General features: G+C 36.3%; 2 protein-coding genes across 7 annotated transcripts in view; one reads left to right on the plus strand and one right to left on the minus strand.

Annotated features, from left to right (window-relative positions):
* The window catches only part of LOC138706771 (tyrosine-protein phosphatase non-receptor type 2-like), a 41020-nt gene extending 29211 nt beyond the window's left edge, over positions 1 to 11809 (minus strand). For 3 of the 6 annotated variants that reach the window (XM_069836440.1, XM_069836436.1, XM_069836435.1), the window contains exons 1-3: positions 11635 to 11808; positions 2583 to 2744; positions 67 to 359 (exon numbers count right to left, since the gene is read on the minus strand). In XM_069836440.1, the coding sequence (XP_069692541.1) occupies positions 67 to 359; positions 2583 to 2744; positions 11635 to 11718 (539 nt within the window). In that variant the 5' untranslated portion in view covers positions 11719 to 11808. Of the gene's footprint in view, positions 1 to 66; positions 360 to 2582; positions 2745 to 11570 lie in introns of all 6 variants that reach the window. The other 3 variants (XM_069836442.1, XM_069836439.1, XM_069836441.1) reach the window with 3 other exon arrangements.
* Positions 11810 to 12033: 224 nt separating this feature from the next.
* Positions 12034 to 13999, plus strand: LOC138706773 (transmembrane protein 70 homolog, mitochondrial). The gene is made up of 2 exons (XM_069836446.1): positions 12034 to 12640; positions 13515 to 13999. The coding sequence occupies exons 1-2, from the start codon at positions 12134 to 12136 to the stop codon at positions 13695 to 13697; spliced, it is 690 nt and encodes a 229-aa protein (XP_069692547.1). The 5' UTR covers positions 12034 to 12133; the 3' UTR covers positions 13698 to 13999.
* Positions 14000 to 19622: the final 5623 nt, after the last annotated feature.

A 19622-nucleotide genomic window follows, 5' to 3' on the forward strand; every position in this document is an offset into this window, starting at 1 on the left:
GAGTTCTTTTGCTAATCTACAGTATTGATCAGTGTCCCATTACTTTGCAGTCTCTGCCACACTGACCTGAGAGTCCTGGTGGTGTAGTAGGGGGCCTCGCTCTCCGACACCAGCTGCACCTTGAGCCCCACATCGGGCAGTTCCAGGTCGCTGCCACTGTCCAGGGGCCAGTACTGGTGGCACTTGACCTGGTTCTTCTCGATGATGCGGTTTAGCATCAGCACTGCCTTGCAGTTCTGCTCCCACACCATTAGCCAGAAATGGCCCGCTGTGTGGGGCAGAGGCCCCTGCGTCAGGATATACTGCCTGTGTGCTCGCTCCATCTGCATCACATCACAACACACTCTTGTTGAACAGCACTGAAATTTCAATTCATTAGCTATAATATAAATGCATGTAGGCACTGAAATATTTCAGGCGATTCACAGATGTTTCATGTTATAGGGTACAACCAACCAGAGAGAAATACTGCTCTGACAGGCACATTGTTACATCTCCACACTAACTATATGGCTGCGAAACTGATGTTTCAATAAAACATTATGGAACAAATGAGTAGACAGTGCTCTATATCTGTTCTTTCTAAAGATGGGACATGACATTAGCACTGCGATCGGAAAAACAAGCGAGTATCACATAGCGCTGCAGGCCTATTGCTATGGTAACAGCAGGGCTATTCCATATGAAATCGATCAGTAAAAAACCTCGCATTTTTTATACTCTAATTTTTTCCCTATTTATACAAAGTGTTGAGGGGAGTGCATTTTCAAAAATATACTATCGAAAGTCAAACGGTTTTCGTATTATTAAGCGACAAATTTAGCGTATTTTATAAAAACAAGCCTCTTTCAGCACTCAGAACTCTGGAACCATTTACTGCAGAAAATTGAACGGGAGCTCATTTTGAAGCTGACATTTGGTAGGTTATGTTAAGAAGTAATCCTCATTTTTATTGTATACAGAGAGACAATCTGATTTTACTTACTTTTAGGCTTTTTGCAATTTGTAAAAATGTAAAAAAATACTGAGAAAATACCTTGCATTATTAAGAGGGATTCGGCATTGTTTGCTTAGTGGCTCGGCAATAAGTTTCGAGGGTATTAAATAGATTATTTTCACACGTCTAGACTTGAACGGCGCAGTACTGCACGCACTGGCCGAGAGCTGAAGATAAGCGAGCGTTGGCCGTCATTTTACTCCTGTGTTTATGAAAACCTGTGATAAAGCTAGCCCAGCTATGTGCTACTAGATGAAACATCACGTGTTTGTCTCCTGGTCTTGCTTGTCTCGGCTAGCTCCCGCCTCACAGTCAGCTGGTTAGTTCACGCGCGTACTATTTATTTTCTTTATCTGATATTTTCAATACTTTATCAACATACTATCAGTAAAAAATATTTTTTCCTAGGCAAAGGCGTCTTAATGAGGAAAAATCTAAATTTCTCCATTTCCATAAAAAGTACCGAAAAGCTGTTTATATGTCAATATAAACTTTAATTTCTCAGCATCAAAATAAACCATGATTTTGATCATTGGGTGAAAGGCTTTCGGAGCCACAACAGTTTAAAGTTGCTAATTTTATGAAAATACGATAAATTTAAATATTTTTAATTTAAACATTATGAAGTTCTGATGCCTCAAACTTTGCACAAAGCATTGTATCACAGTTCTCTACGTACAAAAAAAGTTTCATTGTATTTAGAAATTGTAAGGTCAATTTTCTCTATATTTCGGTCGATTTGAGATGGAATAGCTCAGCAGGTGATTTGCCAAAGTTACAGTTACCCACATGGTGAGTGCTTAATAGCTCTCTTGGTGCCATTTGTCGTGCACACAATGTCAGGTATTAATACGTTCCATTTTTCATTGTCTGTCGATTTTTGTATTGTTTCATACCTTCTTGTCAAATATTTATGAATGTTTTAACGTCAGGTGTCTGCTAGTAGCTCGCATCAGCTGATCATGTGGTGCCCAAATTGACAACGTAGCACTGTAGTTTCAAGTATGGCCGCTTAACTGTCATGTCCCACCTTTCGATAAAAACAGGTATAGTGTGATCAACTCTCTCACATTTCCTGTATTTAAAAAAAATCCTCCTGGCTTCAGTACTGATCTAATAATCCCATAACTTTCGTTAACAATCAAAGTTGCTGATTTTAACTGTAATTGTTCCTACCAAACTGTTCCTACTAATATTTGAATTCCCTGCACTCGCATTTAATGTCCAGTTTGCAGTGTGACGTAAAAATATTGATTAAAAAAATAACTACGCAAGATTTTTTATGCAAAATTTATCAGAAATTACGCCAGAAGTATGTGCTTATTGATTAAGATGTCTTATTAAGATATTTTGGTGTGGTAAATCTCGCGTGACCACAGCTCATCAAATGATGCGACTGGATTAATCATCCAAGGGAAGATGCACAATGATTTTCTACTACTAACTTCTAAACAGCGACATTTGCACACAGGCACAAATATACTGACCACTAGACCATTAAGCAAAATGTTAGCAACAATTTGTTAACTACTGTTCCTATCTACAATACAGAAGAAAATAAAATTCCTCCATGGAGTCAACTTACCGTAACAAGATTTGCATTGATGTAGTCACAAGGCCCCTTCGAGAGAACCACACGACTGTGGTCATAGGGACTGACATCGCGATACCTGTTCAGATTCTTGTTCTGAGATTTTCTAGCTTCCGAGAATGTGTAATCGTAGTTGAGACATTCATTTCGTATATGCTGCAAAACAGAGAAACTGGCTTTCAGATGTAGTGTTTCTTTTTCATACATCTTTATCCCCAAATCAATAAAATTCCACCAAAATAGAAAAATTATGACTGTCAACATTTCTAAATGGAAAAATAGGCTATGTAAATAGAAGAATACAATCAAATGCCTGGTGCATCAGATACAGTTCCAAGTGGAATTTCTAGTGGACAAAGACATTGCTAGGGTGAATAAGATAACTGGGCTGTGATAGCACAACACAGTAAGGTTCCACACTTGAGCCCACACATAAGACAATGGGTCACTCCATGCTAAGTGACTCACAATAATTGTTATAATGTTATTCTGTTGTATATCATTTTAAAGCTAAATTAATGAGGAAAATGAAAATGGCAATTACTTCAACAATGTTCTTTTCGTACTTTCATAACGGGGCAATCGTAAGTAGAAAAATTTATACTGAAGTTGTCTCACAGTCGAAAAGTGAGAGCTCAAAAATTCTTAACAACAGGATGCAATTTCTGTTTTCATCATAAATAATTTACAAGATTGTGATAGTGTGCTTCATCCCTTTGGAATATAACTTATTGGGTTTGGGTTTGACACCAGAAGTTTCAAATTTCTAGTTACTGTGATTAGCTAAATCTAAAAAGTGGAATCTGTTAAATGATGGGAGATGATTTATGTATACTGTTGAAGTTATAAAGTAATTGTGTATCTTGTACAATATTCTACACTTACATTAGAGTAATTCATGTTTATAACAAATTATAATTGTCACTATGCAAGAAGTACAAAAACCAAACACTAATATACAGCCCTTCTTAAAATAGATGGTTTAATAACATAAAATTTGATTGAAGGGTTTCAGTTATCAAGAAGAACATAAATATGTCCTTAAAGACAAATTACTCGATTAGTGCAGGTAATTTTTGTCACACATGTAATAAAATGAAAAAAAAAAATCTCCTCTTTGGAAGCTGAAACTTTTCAAGATCAAAGAGTATAAAGACCACTAATGCCATAAAATAAAATTGAAAATGCCTGTTGTGATAATCTGGTAGAGCTCCAAACTATTTTATACACTTGTGCTCTTGTAAAGGAGGTTAAGTCAATGTCACTCAGTTTTCAGGAGAGCAGAAACAAAGTTTGTATATCTCTCATAAATCAAAATTTAAATATATGAAAGCGAAAGGTGGCAGTAAATGTCGAAAAATATATTTATTAGGCTTATAATAGTTATTCATGAAATTGTGCAAAGCAGTTTATTATTATTATTATTATTATTATTATTATTATTATTATGTAATCACTAATACAACCCCTTTAGCACAATGGAACTATAACTTAATCCATTTCGTTCAATCATTATATTAAGAAAATTAGCAATATAGGGTAAAAAGAGATCAATATTTAAATTAATTCAATTTACTGAATACAACAACAATAATATAAGTATAAATAAAATTACAACACACCAGTAACAATGAAATTTAACAATTATTGAAAATATATTATTAGATAGTTGTGAAGTTTTTACATAAAAACATTAGTTAATTTTCATTGTCGGAATGAACAGTGATTAAGAATATTACAACAATGTAATAAGAAAGTGGGACATATGAACAATGCCAACATGACAGCTTTTAAAAGTCTCCTGTTTCATCTACATCTGAAAGAATATCCGTTAAACCTTCTGTTTTGTAATCACCAAAATATCTTGGGGATGTAAGGAAAAATCTTCATCTCATGGGCTCGATGCATTTATAGCGGACTTCCTGTTCGTTCAGATTGCTTTTATACTTTACCAAGCAGTTCCTGCCATGTTCATAATGAAATCGATGGACCTCTTTCCACACAAATGTTTCACCATCAGAATATTTTTCTTTTCTGCCTAGAGCAAGGCTGCAAAATCATCAGTGACGTGCGGTGGCCCAACAATTACCCAAGCAGCCGCATAGTCAAGTTTTCCTTTCCTTCTTACTATTTATATTTGATTCAAATACTTATAACATTACTAATTATAAAAATACGTTGGTATTTGATACCATTTTTTTTTTTACAAAATCTATACGATTAGGCCTACTGCAACTACTGCCTAACATTAAAAATACTATTATAAAAGATACTCTAAGTATTGGTAAGTCGTGACGAGCTACTCCATCTTGTTGGCGAAACATGTGGTAATAATAGTCGACCCAGAAATTCATCAAGAAATGTTGTGCGCTTTGATGATTTGGAGAAAAACGCTGCAAACCCAGAAAGAGTAGCACAAAATATACGGCATTCAGGTATACTTGAAGCACTTTGGGACAGTGCTAAATTCAAACAGTGAACAAAGAGAGCTTGTGGAAAAGACGCCTTAATATTAGCTTGACACCATGAAATGAAGAGGCCATCACTGCACTTCCTTCTGTGCGACAAGTTTCTTATGCTGCAGTTTGAAAAGTCTTGAATATCTCTTAAAAGTAAGATCAGAATGTGCTGCCGCTGTTTTGTCCTGACATTACAGAGGCACACAAACCGCTCTACCACCCTTCCTTCAATCGTATATCGATAAACGAGAGAAAATTGTGATTTATTCGAGACATCAGTTGTCTCATCAGCTAATATGGCAAAAAAAAATCAGATTTCTGTAACTGCTGCTTAATTTCCTTATTAACTGCACAGGTAACAGATTCAATTAAATCATTTTGAATACGATTTGATAACCTTTGAATACTGTAGATGTCTCCAAGTGCTTCTTTAGAAGATGATCATACTGGGCGGTGTAGTCCAGAAGTTCTAAATAATTACCGCGGTTGTTGGATATTTTCGACTCACCGTTTCCTCTAAATGAAAGTTCCAGTTCTGCAAGTAAACGGCGTTTATAAGCCTTTTCAGAATGTGTCTATTGCGTGTTACCTTTTCATTATGTAGAATAATACTTTGTGTTTAGTCACTTTGCTCAGTTTCAATATGCACAGTTCCAAAAGTCGCGAGTGCATTAAAAGCACGAATATGTGCAATAGCAACATCATTAAATTACTGTATTTAGGTTTTGTTGCTGAATTAAATTATTATTATCACCAGACATAATCAAAACTTTTTATTGCACTTATATACATGTACACAAAGTACCAGTACAAACAAATGCCAGAGAAACAGCACGTTTTACACTCATTCAAATTTGCGCACACAGCCAGCCCAGGCATGCTATCGGCTGCTTGGGGTATATGCATCTACTACAGTCTCGTGAGGCGTCCTTCATTGGTTAGAAGTTATGATGACGTGGGTTGTCATGGCAACTTCCATGCTAACCTACATTCAGCACTGCTGGCATGCTGCTGCCAGCTCTGGACCGCAGTATGTGCATTGTATATGCCCCATCACGCGACTTACAAGTAACAAAACGTATTTAGAAACGTTTCAGGACTTTATGATTAAATAAACAAAGTTTAATCATGGATTTACGTAGATATCGTGATTCTTATAATCAATCAGTGCTGCCCAAGCCGTGCTTGGGTTGCTTGGGTGGACTGCACGTCACTGAAAATCATAGGCATCTGACCACTGCATCTGTCAATTTGAATGGTGTATTCTTTCCAGATTTTCTAATTAGCTGATATCAGTCATGATGGTAGTATATTTAGAACATATTGAGTGGTCGAGTAGTATGAGATATGAGTGTGATCCGAAACCAGAAAGTTGTGGTTAATCTGCTTTATTCTATTGTTTTCCATTGCCACAAGTGCCAGCATGTTTGCTCTCTGATGTATCGGCATTTTCATTTGTATAAAGATGAGGCAATTCAGGATATAGTTTCGTGCCAGTAAGGATGACATGTGAATTTTCAAATTATATGTCCATAATTCCCTTTCACATCAAGATTTGGTGTTGGGAGGCATTGCTGCAGATATGCTTTGTCAGCGTCTTCTTGATGTACTCTTCAGATCATCTTTCATTATGACCGTTTCATCCTCTGGAGCTAGCAACAGTCGCATTTAAAGTTTGTCACAATTGGCACAGGTACTGTGTCTTTATTTCGTCCTTTCATTTAAATATTCCTTGAGTGAAAAATTCCTTCATGCTTGAGATAACAAAGCATTGATGATATCTGGTTGCCTTTTGCAGTCTTTTAATGTATAATATGGAGATTTTACGTCTCTGAATCCCTTCTGGTACATTTTGGAACACAGGCAATGTGCTGATGAAGTCTCGCACTCATTCTCAGACCACTTACTTCAAATACACGCACTCCTCTGTATGTAATTAGTAGAACTTATTCCAGATGCTGAGGCTCTCATTTTATGAAGATTCACTTCCAAGAACTTTCTAGACCATACCTGCACAAACAGCGCTCCTTCCAAGCAGGAGAGCCGTGTTTTCCGCTCGCCAAAATGGAGAGGAAGATACGTACCAACGCTCTACCAAATCAACTTTACAGGGAGTTATACTTGAAATCTTGATTTGCATAATACACGTCACTGTTCGTTAACAGAAAACCACAATTTAAGTCACACGGAGTTAGTGTGCACTCGAAGTTGGTTGCTTGACGGTTGTCAGCCCACTTTGAGGTCTGTGGATATAGAGGGAAAAATTGGATCGGTGTCGGTTAGAGTTCCCGAGTAGCTCAGTGGTAGAGCGTTGGTACGTTAAACCAAAGGTCCCGGGTTCGATACCCGACTCCGGAACAATTTTTCCCTCGAAATTATTCAAATCAACTTTACAGGGAGTTATACCTGAAATCTTGATTTGCATAATACACGTCACTGTTCGTTAACAGAAAACCACAATTTAAGTCACACGGAGTTAGTGTGCACTCGAAGTTGGTTGCTTGACGGTTGTCAGCCCACTTTGAGGTCTGTGGATATAGAGGGAAAAATTGGATCGGTGTCGGTTAGAGTTTCCGAGTAGCTCAGTGGTAGAGTGTTGGTACGTTAAACCAAAGGTCCCGGGTTCGATACCCGACTCCGGAACAATTTTTCCCTCGAAATTATTCAAATCAACTTTACAGGGAGTTATACCTGAAATCTTGATTTGCTGGGAAACATTCTTCTTAACATAATGGGAGAAAGTAAGGAACTGTCACTTTATCAGTTCCATCATGGAAACTGTACTTTCATTCATACTGTTCTGCCCAGGGGCAGGTCTTTCACTGCAAACCCAGCATTCTCCAATCTTTCCTATTTTCTGCCTTCCTCTTAGCCTCCACATATGATCCATATTTCTTAATGTTGTCTATCATCTGATATCTTCTTCTGCCCCGAACTCTTCTCCCATTCACCATTCCTTCCACTGCATCTTTCAACAGGTAGTTTCTCTCAGCCAGTGACCCAACCAATTTCTTTTTCTCTTCCTGATCAGTTTCAGTATCATTCTTTCTTCATCCACTCTTTCCAACATAGCTTGATTTCTTATTCTGTCTGTCCACTTCACACGCTCCATCCTTCTCCATACCCACATTTCAAATGCTTTTATTCGCTTCTCTTCATGTCGTCGTAATGTCCATGTTTCTGCCTCATATAATGCCACACTCCATACAAAGCACTTCTATAGTCTCTTCCTTACTTATTTTTCCAGAGGTCCACAGAAGATCCTCATTTTTCTATTAAAAGCTTCCTTTGTCATTGTTATCCTCCTTTTGACTTCCTGGCAGCAGCTCATGTTACTGCTTATAGTACACCCCAAGTATTTGAAGCTCTCTATGTTTCTTCCTCTGACCATGGTCTTCGTCTTGTTTGCATTTATCTTCATCCCATACTGCTCACAGCAGTCATTTAGCTCCAGTAGCATATCTCTTAGTATCATCTCCTCTTCTGCTAACAATGCCGTACCATCAGCAAATCTTATGCACTTTATTCTTCTTCCTCCTACTATCACTTCTCCCATGTTCTGAAAACAGTTCACTAAACCTTCCAAGTAAAAGTTAAACAGTGTAGGCGATAAAGGGCATCCTTGACGTACTCCTCTCCCTATTTCACTTCCTTCTGAATAGCCTTCTCTCTTTCCAATTCACACCAATTTTCTTTAGGATCCCCATTAGTTTATTGCAATCCACTCTGCCAAACGCCTTTTCTAAATCCTACATACACTTCTTTATTCTTCTCTAGGTATCTTCATAGCAGTCCAATTGCATCTCTCTTCCCTTCCTGAAACCAAACTGCTCTTTTCTCATCTTAGAATATAAACGTCGATTCAGTATTCACAAAAGAATCTTCACCAAGTAGCATCTGTTCCCTCCTCTTTCAGTTCTTTATTATATGATATCTACAGCAATGGCATTTACAGATGAACTCTCTTTGAACTAAATATTATACGTACAGTACTTAGTATTCATCCTATTTCGAAAGACACGCCTGTATGATCCTTCACTGTCACTCGTGTGCCGAATCTATCATTTAACTCAAATCAAGACTGGGCAATTTACTTAACAGTAAGAATTTTTTCAATCCAATCATAAATCGAACATACAATCTTCTGCTATAGAAGCTGGAGCACAGACCAAGAAAACAAACTCAACTTCTTATCTCACGAAATTCACTATCTACAACCGAGGAACTTGTTTAACTGGTATACAGTTAGTACAGTGCATGTATGCTATGCCATTTCTTATAAAAATATATCTTTGAAGTATTTCACTAAGGAGTTGGCATGTATTTTCAAGGAAATGCAGATACAACGTGATTTATTTCAGTGAGCAACCTCCAGACACTCGTCGCCCACAAGAAATGCAGTTTTCAGATAATTAAATTATCAAGTGACAACACTTGATTACCTAAATCACATAGTGCCTAACTTAAGCAGTTATATTTTAAACGTTAATAATTTAAAAATAAAGTAATTTTCCAACTCATAAATCCAGTAAGGTTACAGTGTTGAGAATGAAATTTCCCTGTTGTAACAGGTTTAATACATAAAAGTAGCCTGTCTTGCCTTACACAACGTTTTATCTCAAGTCATGGGTCAAGAAATGCACAGGTCTTCAGACTAAATGACCAGGAAACAGTTTGTACAGTGCATTTACTTATTAGTTAACTTGTGGGACTTCGCTTAAGGATAAATTTCAGAACATGGATACGTTTCTTTCACTCTTACTCCAAAATTCCAACCTTGTACACAAATTAAATTATTGGCACTGAAAAGTGCCTTTTCGTAAGCATGATGCATTCGACAAACATAGACAAATCTGTTCTTCTTAGTTTTTTGAGATAATTGTTGTCAGTGAGGTATCCGTATTAGCCTACGCCAGTACTGCCAATAAAATATTGTTCCAGTTGCAGCTCAGTCAGGGTTGCCATAGGTACGACTATAGTCGTACGCTTACGACTGTTTCAACTAACTGTACGATGTACGACCGAACTGTAAGTCGTACGCAATTTTGTACGACTATTTTACTGAAGAGACAAAATTATTTTGGAATTCACAATGTCGGACTATAATTAAAAAAAAATAACAGTTTATTTGCCCGTTTTCTTCATTCAGTATGTAATGGACTAATATCCCTCATCACACACACATAAAGGGATAAAAGATATTTTGAAAATCAATATGGTGACTACACTTGCCATGCAAATCATAAATTCGTCGTCTTGAGCTCCAGGTTTCATGTACGGTGCGGTTATATCAAAGTAACACTAGATCAGAGATCTGCTAACTTCATTGTGTGTTCAGCAATGGAAGTATTTTTTTATGAATGAAATAGTACTGCGCTAGGATTAAGAAATCTAGACGCGCTGACATTTTAGCAGTGTCGGATTTGAGTCGACTGCAGGTAGATTAATTTGATATAATCATCAGCTGCCGCAATGATTGATATTAAATCTGATTGCTCCGGCCAAAGATAAAGTTTCTGCTGGCTTTCAATATAATAATGTTGTTTCCGACCAAGCGTCATCATGCATTCTTTACTGAAAATGAGAGTATTGTTGAAGAAATGGTAATTTGAAAGCTAATGCCATTATAGATATCAACTATAATTACTAAAATTCTTGATTGGATGAAGAAATGGATACTGAAATAGGAAGGACTGGAGAATGCTGGGTTTGCAGTGAAAGATCTGCCCTTGGACAGAATACTATGAATGAATGAATATACATTTATAGGCCCATGAACCACTTTTTTGGGTGTTATGTGAAATATATTTGTGCACACTATCTATAAAATAGTAAAATGATGAATGTACGACAATTTTATGCTAAATTACGACATTTTTCATAAGTTGGTACGACGATTGCGTTTCATTTATCTGGCAACCCTGAGCTCAGTCCTGCTACTAGAATTAAAGACTTAAAAAGAGTAGGATTAACAAATACATCATTAAAAGAAAAAGTTTCAAATTTTACGGTAAAATTTATAATAGGCTACTTTCCCATAACATCAAGCAACGATCGGGAAGAGATAATTTATAAAAAGTAAAGAACAAAATGAGTCGAATTAAATTATAAGTGAAAACATGAAATAAAGTAAAGTCTGGTCATCGTGAAATGACAGTACAGCATGTGTCGGCTTACCGTATCCTAGGCTATATTATAGTTAAATGTAAAGTTAACTGTAAACGTGAGGTGTGGCAGGAAGACAAAGTCTCGAGATTCTTACGCTTTAGAATTGTATTCGACATAAGCTTTTGCACATTTTATACGCCTACTGAAAGTAGTACATACAATGCTCTGTGTAGAGATTTGCATGAAATCTTCTATATCTTAAGCAGCCAACATGTCGGAAAGATTTCAGGTTCAAGTATAGTCATGCAAAAGTTAGCACACGGTTAGAAACAACCAAGATTCTCCATATTAAAAGAACAGAAGTGATACACAGAGGCACTTTAAAAGTTTCATCTCCCAATATTTTAAAAATTACCCTTTGTCCTTGAACTTGAATTAATCCTGGTTCAATAATATCATTTCAAACACAATTTTCACACCTGGTATAATAGTGGCCATGCTCCTTTGGAATCTATTTCCAGGAATTCTGATTCTACATTACTTTTTGAAGCAACCGTGTTCATTTTACTCACACACAGTTAACTGGTAAGCCATTAACATGAAATAACAGGAAGCTTTCGCTAAGTCCTCCCCACAGAGCCTCACCTTGCCAACACAACTGCCTCTATTTCCTACTATTACCAGGGTGGTGCACCAAAGTTATATCCCTCATTACAAATAAATATCCCACTTTGTTGTATCCAAAACGAAAGCTCACAATTTATTTCAAAATAGGAACAATAATTGAACATGTTATATTAACGTTTTCCGAATTTACTGTTTATTTACTTTAATAAATTAAGCAAATATCAGTTTACACAATTTACATAATAACGATTTTCGTATATTGGTGACACTGCAATGAAAGGAAGTGATCAGTATGAGACATGAGTTTGTTGTTTGACATTTTATGTCTTTTATGTTGAGATTTATTTTAAAATGGCAGGACACATTGGGTTTAAAATGTACCCATTAAAACAGTATTTACTATATTTACGTGCGGGCCATGTACGGAGTTTATTCTACGCCAGTGCCACAGAAAGCAGAAGACAGTTCACCAAGCCAAAGAATTGTAATCTTCATTACCATGACAAATTACGTACACTCCTAACAAAATGCCAATATGCAACTGCAGTTAATGGTACAAAAAATGAAAATGTAGAAATTTATTATGGAATTTTAACACCACAGATCCGAGCAGTGAAAATATTTTCTCTGCTGTCCAGTGTGGCCGGTCTAGCAGCTCAGCCCATTCTGTTTCAACATGCATCGAACTTGGAAACACCCCTTCTTGTAGCACTTTTCGGTTTTGTGGGTTTCTTTACCTTTGTAACTCCATTTTTGCTTAATATGGTTACAAAAAAATACGTTACATATATACACTTCAACTCTGATACAGGAAAATATTCTGCAACTAGGTTAAATTTTTTCCTTCAAGAGAAAAAGGTAATTTTCATGAGAATATTTTTCTGACGGGGTCATGCTTCCGTACAGGGCCAGCGACATTTCTCTAAGATTAAAGCCCAGCTTACGTGTGTGCGTGTATTAATCGAAAATTAGGGGCTAGAAAATATATTTAGAATAAGACGCATGTTTATATGACATTTTTTTTTTTCGATTACAACACACACACACACCTAAAGTGGGCTCTAATCTTAGAGAAATGCCGCTGCCCCTGTACGGAAGCGCGCCCGAAGCTAAACATATTTATGTTTTACAAAATAGAGCTGTAAGGATAATGACAGGCGTGCATGGATAGACAGTCATATGACAAGTGTGCATAAATGGACAATCCTATAAAAAGATTTTCCAAAATTTAGAAATATTGATCTCATCTTATGACTAAAATTCTTTCCCTGACTACGTTTCATATTAAAAACAGAGATACATTTAGTACTAATCAAAACATTCATATTCTTAATAAAAGACACAAATCAGACCATCTCCTATCTTGTCTCAGCGGCTCGCTATTCACATATTACTGTCTTCAGTGCACGGCTGAATTATCTTAAAGCTTTGAAAAACAACAGAATTCAGAACAGAAATAAGCAATGTACTGTATTTTTGGTCCAGGAAAACGCTTGCCTTTTTTTTTTTTTTTTTTAGACGAGCATTTTCCCTTGACCAAAAATAAAATGCAAATAGAATAAAAAAATATTTTACTGTAGACCAAATTTGTAGTAAAATGGTGTAAATTTTAACACTTACTGTTATCATTTACCCAGAATGATGTGTGGACGAGATTTGATATACTGTCTTTAAAAGCCATCCAAAATCAATATTTGCAAAATCGAGTGTACGTTTTGTCTCCTGTCTGCAGATTAGCTTCACTGCAGGCGAAGTGGTGGTACCAGACGTGCCAGGAATGTTCACATCATTTCAAATCAAGGGTTCGCCTCTTTTTGTGGACCCCCGACTCTTTGAAGACCCTGCACACTATGCCAAAATGATGGGCTTTGACAAACCAATCGACTTCAAGCTCAGCAAGGACAAACAAGATTAGAACTCGCGCTTCGTACTTCTTTGTAATTCGTGCATCTGCTTATCTATAGTAAAATGTGTAGTGTCGGAGTGATACTCGGACCGTGTCGAGCATGAGACTCTGTAAATCCGACGCAGTGCAAAAACACGGAAGCGTTCCATCACGTTCAGAGTATTGATACAGTTCGTCTTGAAGGGTCTGCTCTTGCCTTGCATGCAAAAGTGTACTACATCCACCAAGAGATGACACCAGTGTAAAGTATTTCATGTTGCATAAAAATAGAATAATAAAAGAGTTGTCATAAGCTAGCACATATTATTTTTTTCTACTAGTTTTAAGCACTGGATACAATAATTCAGTTCTTTTGACATCTTGCCACAGAATTGTCATTCCTATTACTTGTATACACAGCAGGTAAACTTTTGTTTTCAGGATTGCACACAAAATAAATTTATTCTCTCAAGCTAGAAGAAGTCTGCAGCTGTGGAGTAACTGCATGCCTGGCAATGAAACGAGCTGGCCTGGGTTCAAGTTCTGCTTGGGACAAGTCAGCCTACTTGGTTGCTGGATAATTTTCAGCGTTGGATCTCAGACTGATTTTGCCTTCATTAATTTCATCTTGTGGAGTAACATGGCTGAGTTGACAAGTTACCTGGTTATGTTTTTTTCTGGGGTTTTCCCTCAACCCAATAAGAGCAAATGCTGGGTAACTTTCGGTGCTGACATTTTCACCTTCATATCATTCAAACGGTATATAACCATAGCAGTTGAAAAAGCGTCGTAAAATAGCCAATTAAAAAAATTTCATCTCCATATAATCAATAGTTTTAGATCAGCACTCGCTGAAATGTGCAAAGTGTACGCGGTGCCGTCCCGTGTGCACTGTCGTGCAACAGGCAGAGATAGAGAGCATACCCGCTAGCAGCTACGGAGTGCACCCTAGTGCGCTGCATTTTCCGTGGGTAAGAGAGGCTAGCCCCAGCGTGCTCTGTGCTGACGACCCCTGTTTTAGATCGACCGGGAGATCAAGTAGACATGGTACTATGATTCGCCTACAGATGCCATCTGTCTGGGGAAGCTGCACAAATCCGAGTCCTATTTCAATCAACATCGCACAACGTACTATGCAAAAACAACTCAAAATATTGGAAATGTGGCTAAGAAACTGGAGAATAAAAGTCAATATAAGTAAAACTCAAGCCATCATTTTTACCAGAAGAAAGCCAAAAATACCAGATCACCTCAATCTCTTCTCCGAAGATATCTACTATAAACAATCTGTAAAATACCTCAGCATTACACTTGATAAACAACTTCGATTTCATCACCATGTTGAAGCAACTCGTAACAAAGCATTAGCCAGATTCATTTATCTATATCCATTGTTGAAGTCACCTTACATCAGACTTCCCTTGAAAAAAATCCTTTACACTTCTGTTATAAGATCTCAAATGACCTATGGCTGCAAAATTCCAAATTATCAGACGTCTTCATGCTATACAGAGAAAAGTATCCCTATCACTGGTGCAGACTATAGAACCACCAATAAACAACTACAAGACATGCTTGAAATAGAATCATTCTACATTACACGGAGATTTACAGAAAACTTTCATAAGGACTTGCTGTACCACCCCAATCCTCTGATAAGAGCCCTGGCAACAAGAGTGTAAAATAACAACTACCGTCAAGATCGGTCACCTCAGTTAAAAATATAAATGTTCCTGCTTGTTAACCATCTCTGTTAAAGTAAAAGCCTTTTCAGGCTGACACTTACGTACCATACAATTCCTGTTAATAAAAAAAAAAAAAAAATCCGAGTCCTAAGTCTTCAACAATCATCCCACAATACAATATGGATCAGCCTCAGGCTCTCCTCCTCCAAAAGGGGGTGGGGAGGAGAGAAAAAACCAGAAAAAGAAAATTCGTATGGTTAAAGATGATATGATGCACAAACTCACTTAAAATAGTTATTGATCTATTGTATTATTTGTAGTGGCTCATGTGCATCCCAGTGAACATTCCTGTTTCTATGAGCCAACCAGAGGCAGCTGCTTTGCCAGATTGAAACTTACGTACTGAGTTATGTTATATTAACATTTTGTACTCACACTCGTTACAGTAACTGCTGCCCATCTTGTATGATACTCAGTTCACATCACATCATTGACAAAAATCTGCTACATTAAACCTATTCATCTAATTCAGTATTGTTTTCTTCATGGAACTGGAAATATATGTCTGAAACTTTCCCTTGTTCTGCTACATGATACATGATTTCTTTTTCCATACATATGTTTTCAAAATGTGTAAACGTTCACGCACTTAATATGTAACTATAGTGGAACACAATGTAATAAACTGCATTTCTACTTAGCTGGGCTAATGCATGCCTTTATTGCAGACTGACGTCGCTAATTTTGGGGAACAGGACTTCACCAACCATGTAGCTTTCACCTGGTCATCTCTTTTTCCTTCATTTAACGGACATAATACAAGCTTAGGCATAGAAATCTAGTGGGGTATGATGAAATAAGCTAAACATTCACCAGCTATGCAGATAAAGGGAGACAAATGAATTGACATACTTAGTTGGTTAGTCGTGGATATTTAATTTTGAAAACTTATTATACATTTAATAATTTCAAGGGAAAAATTGTTCCGGGGCCAGGCATCGAACCCAGGACCTTTGGTTTAACGTACCAACTGAGCTACCCGGGAACTCTACCAGACACCGATCCAATTTTTCCCTCTATATCCACAGACCTCTGTTAACGAACAGTGACGTGTATTATGCAAATCAAGCTTTCAGGTATAACTCCCTGTAAAGTTGATTTGAATAATTTCGAAGGAAAAATTGTTCCGGGGCCGGGCATCGAACCCGGGACCACAATTTAAGTCACACGGAGTTAGTGTGCACTCAATGTTGGTTGCTTGACGGTTGTCAGCCCACTTTGAGGTCTGTGGATATAGAGGGAAAAATTGCATCAGTGTCTGGTAGAGTTCCCGGGTAGCTCATTTGGTAGAGCGTTGGTACGTTAAACCAAAGGTCCCTGGTTCGATGCCCGGCCGCGGAACAATTTTTCCCTCGAAATTATTCAAATCAACTTTACAGGGAGTTATACCTGAAAGCTTGATTTGCTTGTTATACATTTATTAATGTAATATAGTACCTAAGTTTTGATCCAGCAAAGCACCGTGACTGGGTGCAAGCAGGTGTGGTAATGGGGACCCACTGCTGGTTGGCTAACAGAAATTCTGGGACTTGCTTGAAAACTGAATATTGAAAAGGTATTTTTAAAACAACAAGCAGTCTTAATAGGTAATTGTGTTGTATCTGACTTTTAAATTGTGACGCAAGAGGACTTCCGAGTGTAGATTTTGGACTTTACTTACAGGAAAGTACAGATTCGAAAGAAGAAAAAAAGAGCAGTCTACTTTGCTGCGTTTGTAATGGTGAGAGTTGCTAATGATTCATGTAAATACCTTTCACTTCTAAAATGTTTGTCTTGAGATTTCACTTTGGAGTCATACATCTATAATTATTTTCTTGTAGACAAATTTAACGTCTTTTCCACAACAGCTAAGGAAGTTTGAAAAATCATTCATAATCAAGTAAATAATTCTCGAGTTCTATAAGAAAAACATTTTGTCGCTGCACCTCCAAAATCTCCTTTGCGTTTTGAAAAAGATTTTTTGGGACAAATAAAGAAGCACTATTACTTTTAATTGCCTTGATTTTCAAAGCTACTTTCGGTATAATTTCATCATTACAAGATAAATTATTTAATTATACCGAAAGTAGCTTTGAAATTCAAGGCAATTAAAAGTGACAGTGCTTTTTTCTTTCTCCGGCAAAATCTTTTAAAAAATGCATAGTGAATTTTGGAGACATGACGATTTATGGGGAGACACTGACTACACTATTGCATTATGTAAAAAAACAAAATTATGATATGAAGCTATTAGAAATGATTTGGAGTAAACCAACTTTTCTTTTTTGTTATTTTTCCAAATAAAGGTCCATCATTCATTTCAGTAAAACTGTTTAATACACACAATTTCTGCTGGTCACCTCAGATACTGAATAATGAACGAAATTCGTCCAGTAGGTTAAGAGAAAAGGTATCTTTTTTTCTCAGTTATTAGCGATGCAGAAAACGGTGCATAATCTTGAAATCGATTTTTGTATCACAATATTTTATTTTCATATTTCATATACTGAGAAAGTAAAAAGATTTGAAAGATTGTTGCAAACACGACACAGTCTCTGAAAGAAAAAAAAATTATTTATAGGCTAATTATTTACAATTATGCTTTTACTGCATAATGATTCCAAATGAACTTTCTCGATCTAATCTCTCAAGGTGTATAGTAGTGATGCTGTATGTACCGGTTTTCAGTCTTGCTCAAGATCCAAAGTTTGTTACCATTTGTATTACAGGTTTCGGTATGAGTTAACATTACATTATCACCGGTGCAGATTTAACAACATGTGAACCAATTTCTTGCTAGCAGACTACATTTTGAATGAAAAATTCCAGTGAACTATTAAGTTGTTCACAATCTGTCAGAAGCTGTACTCGCTACCCACCATTCTTGCTTGAAGTACTTCCAGCCTTGTCAGGAACTAGTACTCTACCTGATTAGGAGCAGCCAGAGGAGACTATGGATGTCAAATATTACTCTTACAGTGACAAGGTGCTGAAAATGACTGTTTTCGTCAAAATCTCGAACCCATTCTTGTTTCATCACAGTACAATTATTAGCAGAAACATATTCTCATGCACCACACCAGAAACAAATGTTGAAGTTAAGGGTATATGTACGTGGACGACCACAAATATTATCAGAAAATGCAGGCTCTAAATTTCTAAAATTTTATAAGAAAATGAACTCACAATTGGACAAAAATTACAAGGTACTACAACAAGACTTATTAGAACTTAAATATATGATAAAAGTATAAAAAAGATTACTAATAATATTTTTCAAACCAGTTTTATGATAAAACTTAAAAGTATGAAAAACAAAAACAAAAAAATTCTGCAGTTACATCATTTGGTAACCATAACATTGCTATGGTCTGTCTGACATCTTTAATATTTTTCCTGCATGTAATAAACACTTATTTCTGAAAAGTAGACTACTCTCAGACATGTAGAGTTGTTTATTTTAATACAATTAATTCTTTATTAGTTCTATATAAAATATATTAAAATTTACATAATGTTTTGTGACCAAATTTTTTGTATTTTCAAAAAAATGGGCATTATTGTAGTCTACCTTTTGCATAAATGCATGTTAAATCACTGTACAAAATTTCAGAATTCTATCTCCAATAGTTGTGGAGTTATGAAATAATATGTGTGAAAATGTTCAAATTTTGGAAAATTTAACTTAAGAGTAAAAAGTGAATTCTTAAAAACATTATTAGTAACCTTTTTTATAGTTTTGTCAGATATTTAGGTTCTAATAAGTCTTGTTGTGGTAACTTGTAATTTTTGTCCAATTGCGAGTTCATTTCCTTATAAAATTTTAGAAATTTAGAGCCTGCATTTTCTGAGAATATTTGTGGTCATTCATGTACATATACCCTTAAGGACTGGACAGTGATACGTAACAAAGGATTCTGTAACTGGAGAAGAGGGTAATCAAATTATCAAGACATTTAACGACAAAGAACCTCAAAATGTACTCTGAATTAAAAGTGCACCTGAAATGGATTGGACATCGTCATGACAAGAACCAGTGAGATTGTTGTGGAAAATGTTCTAGGATGAAACGGGAATGGAAACGGTAACGAGAACGAGAATGGAAATATTGTTAAAATAAATGTATTTAAATATGAGCACTCACAATTAACTATTATGAATGCTCACATTTAAATACATTTATTTTAACATTATTTCTGTTCTCGTCGTTTCAGTTCCCGGTTTATTGTGA

Source organism: Periplaneta americana, chromosome 9, assembly GCF_040183065.1.
Source record: "Periplaneta americana isolate PAMFEO1 chromosome 9, P.americana_PAMFEO1_priV1, whole genome shotgun sequence".
Classification (NCBI taxonomy): domain Eukaryota; kingdom Metazoa; phylum Arthropoda; class Insecta; order Blattodea; family Blattidae; genus Periplaneta; species Periplaneta americana.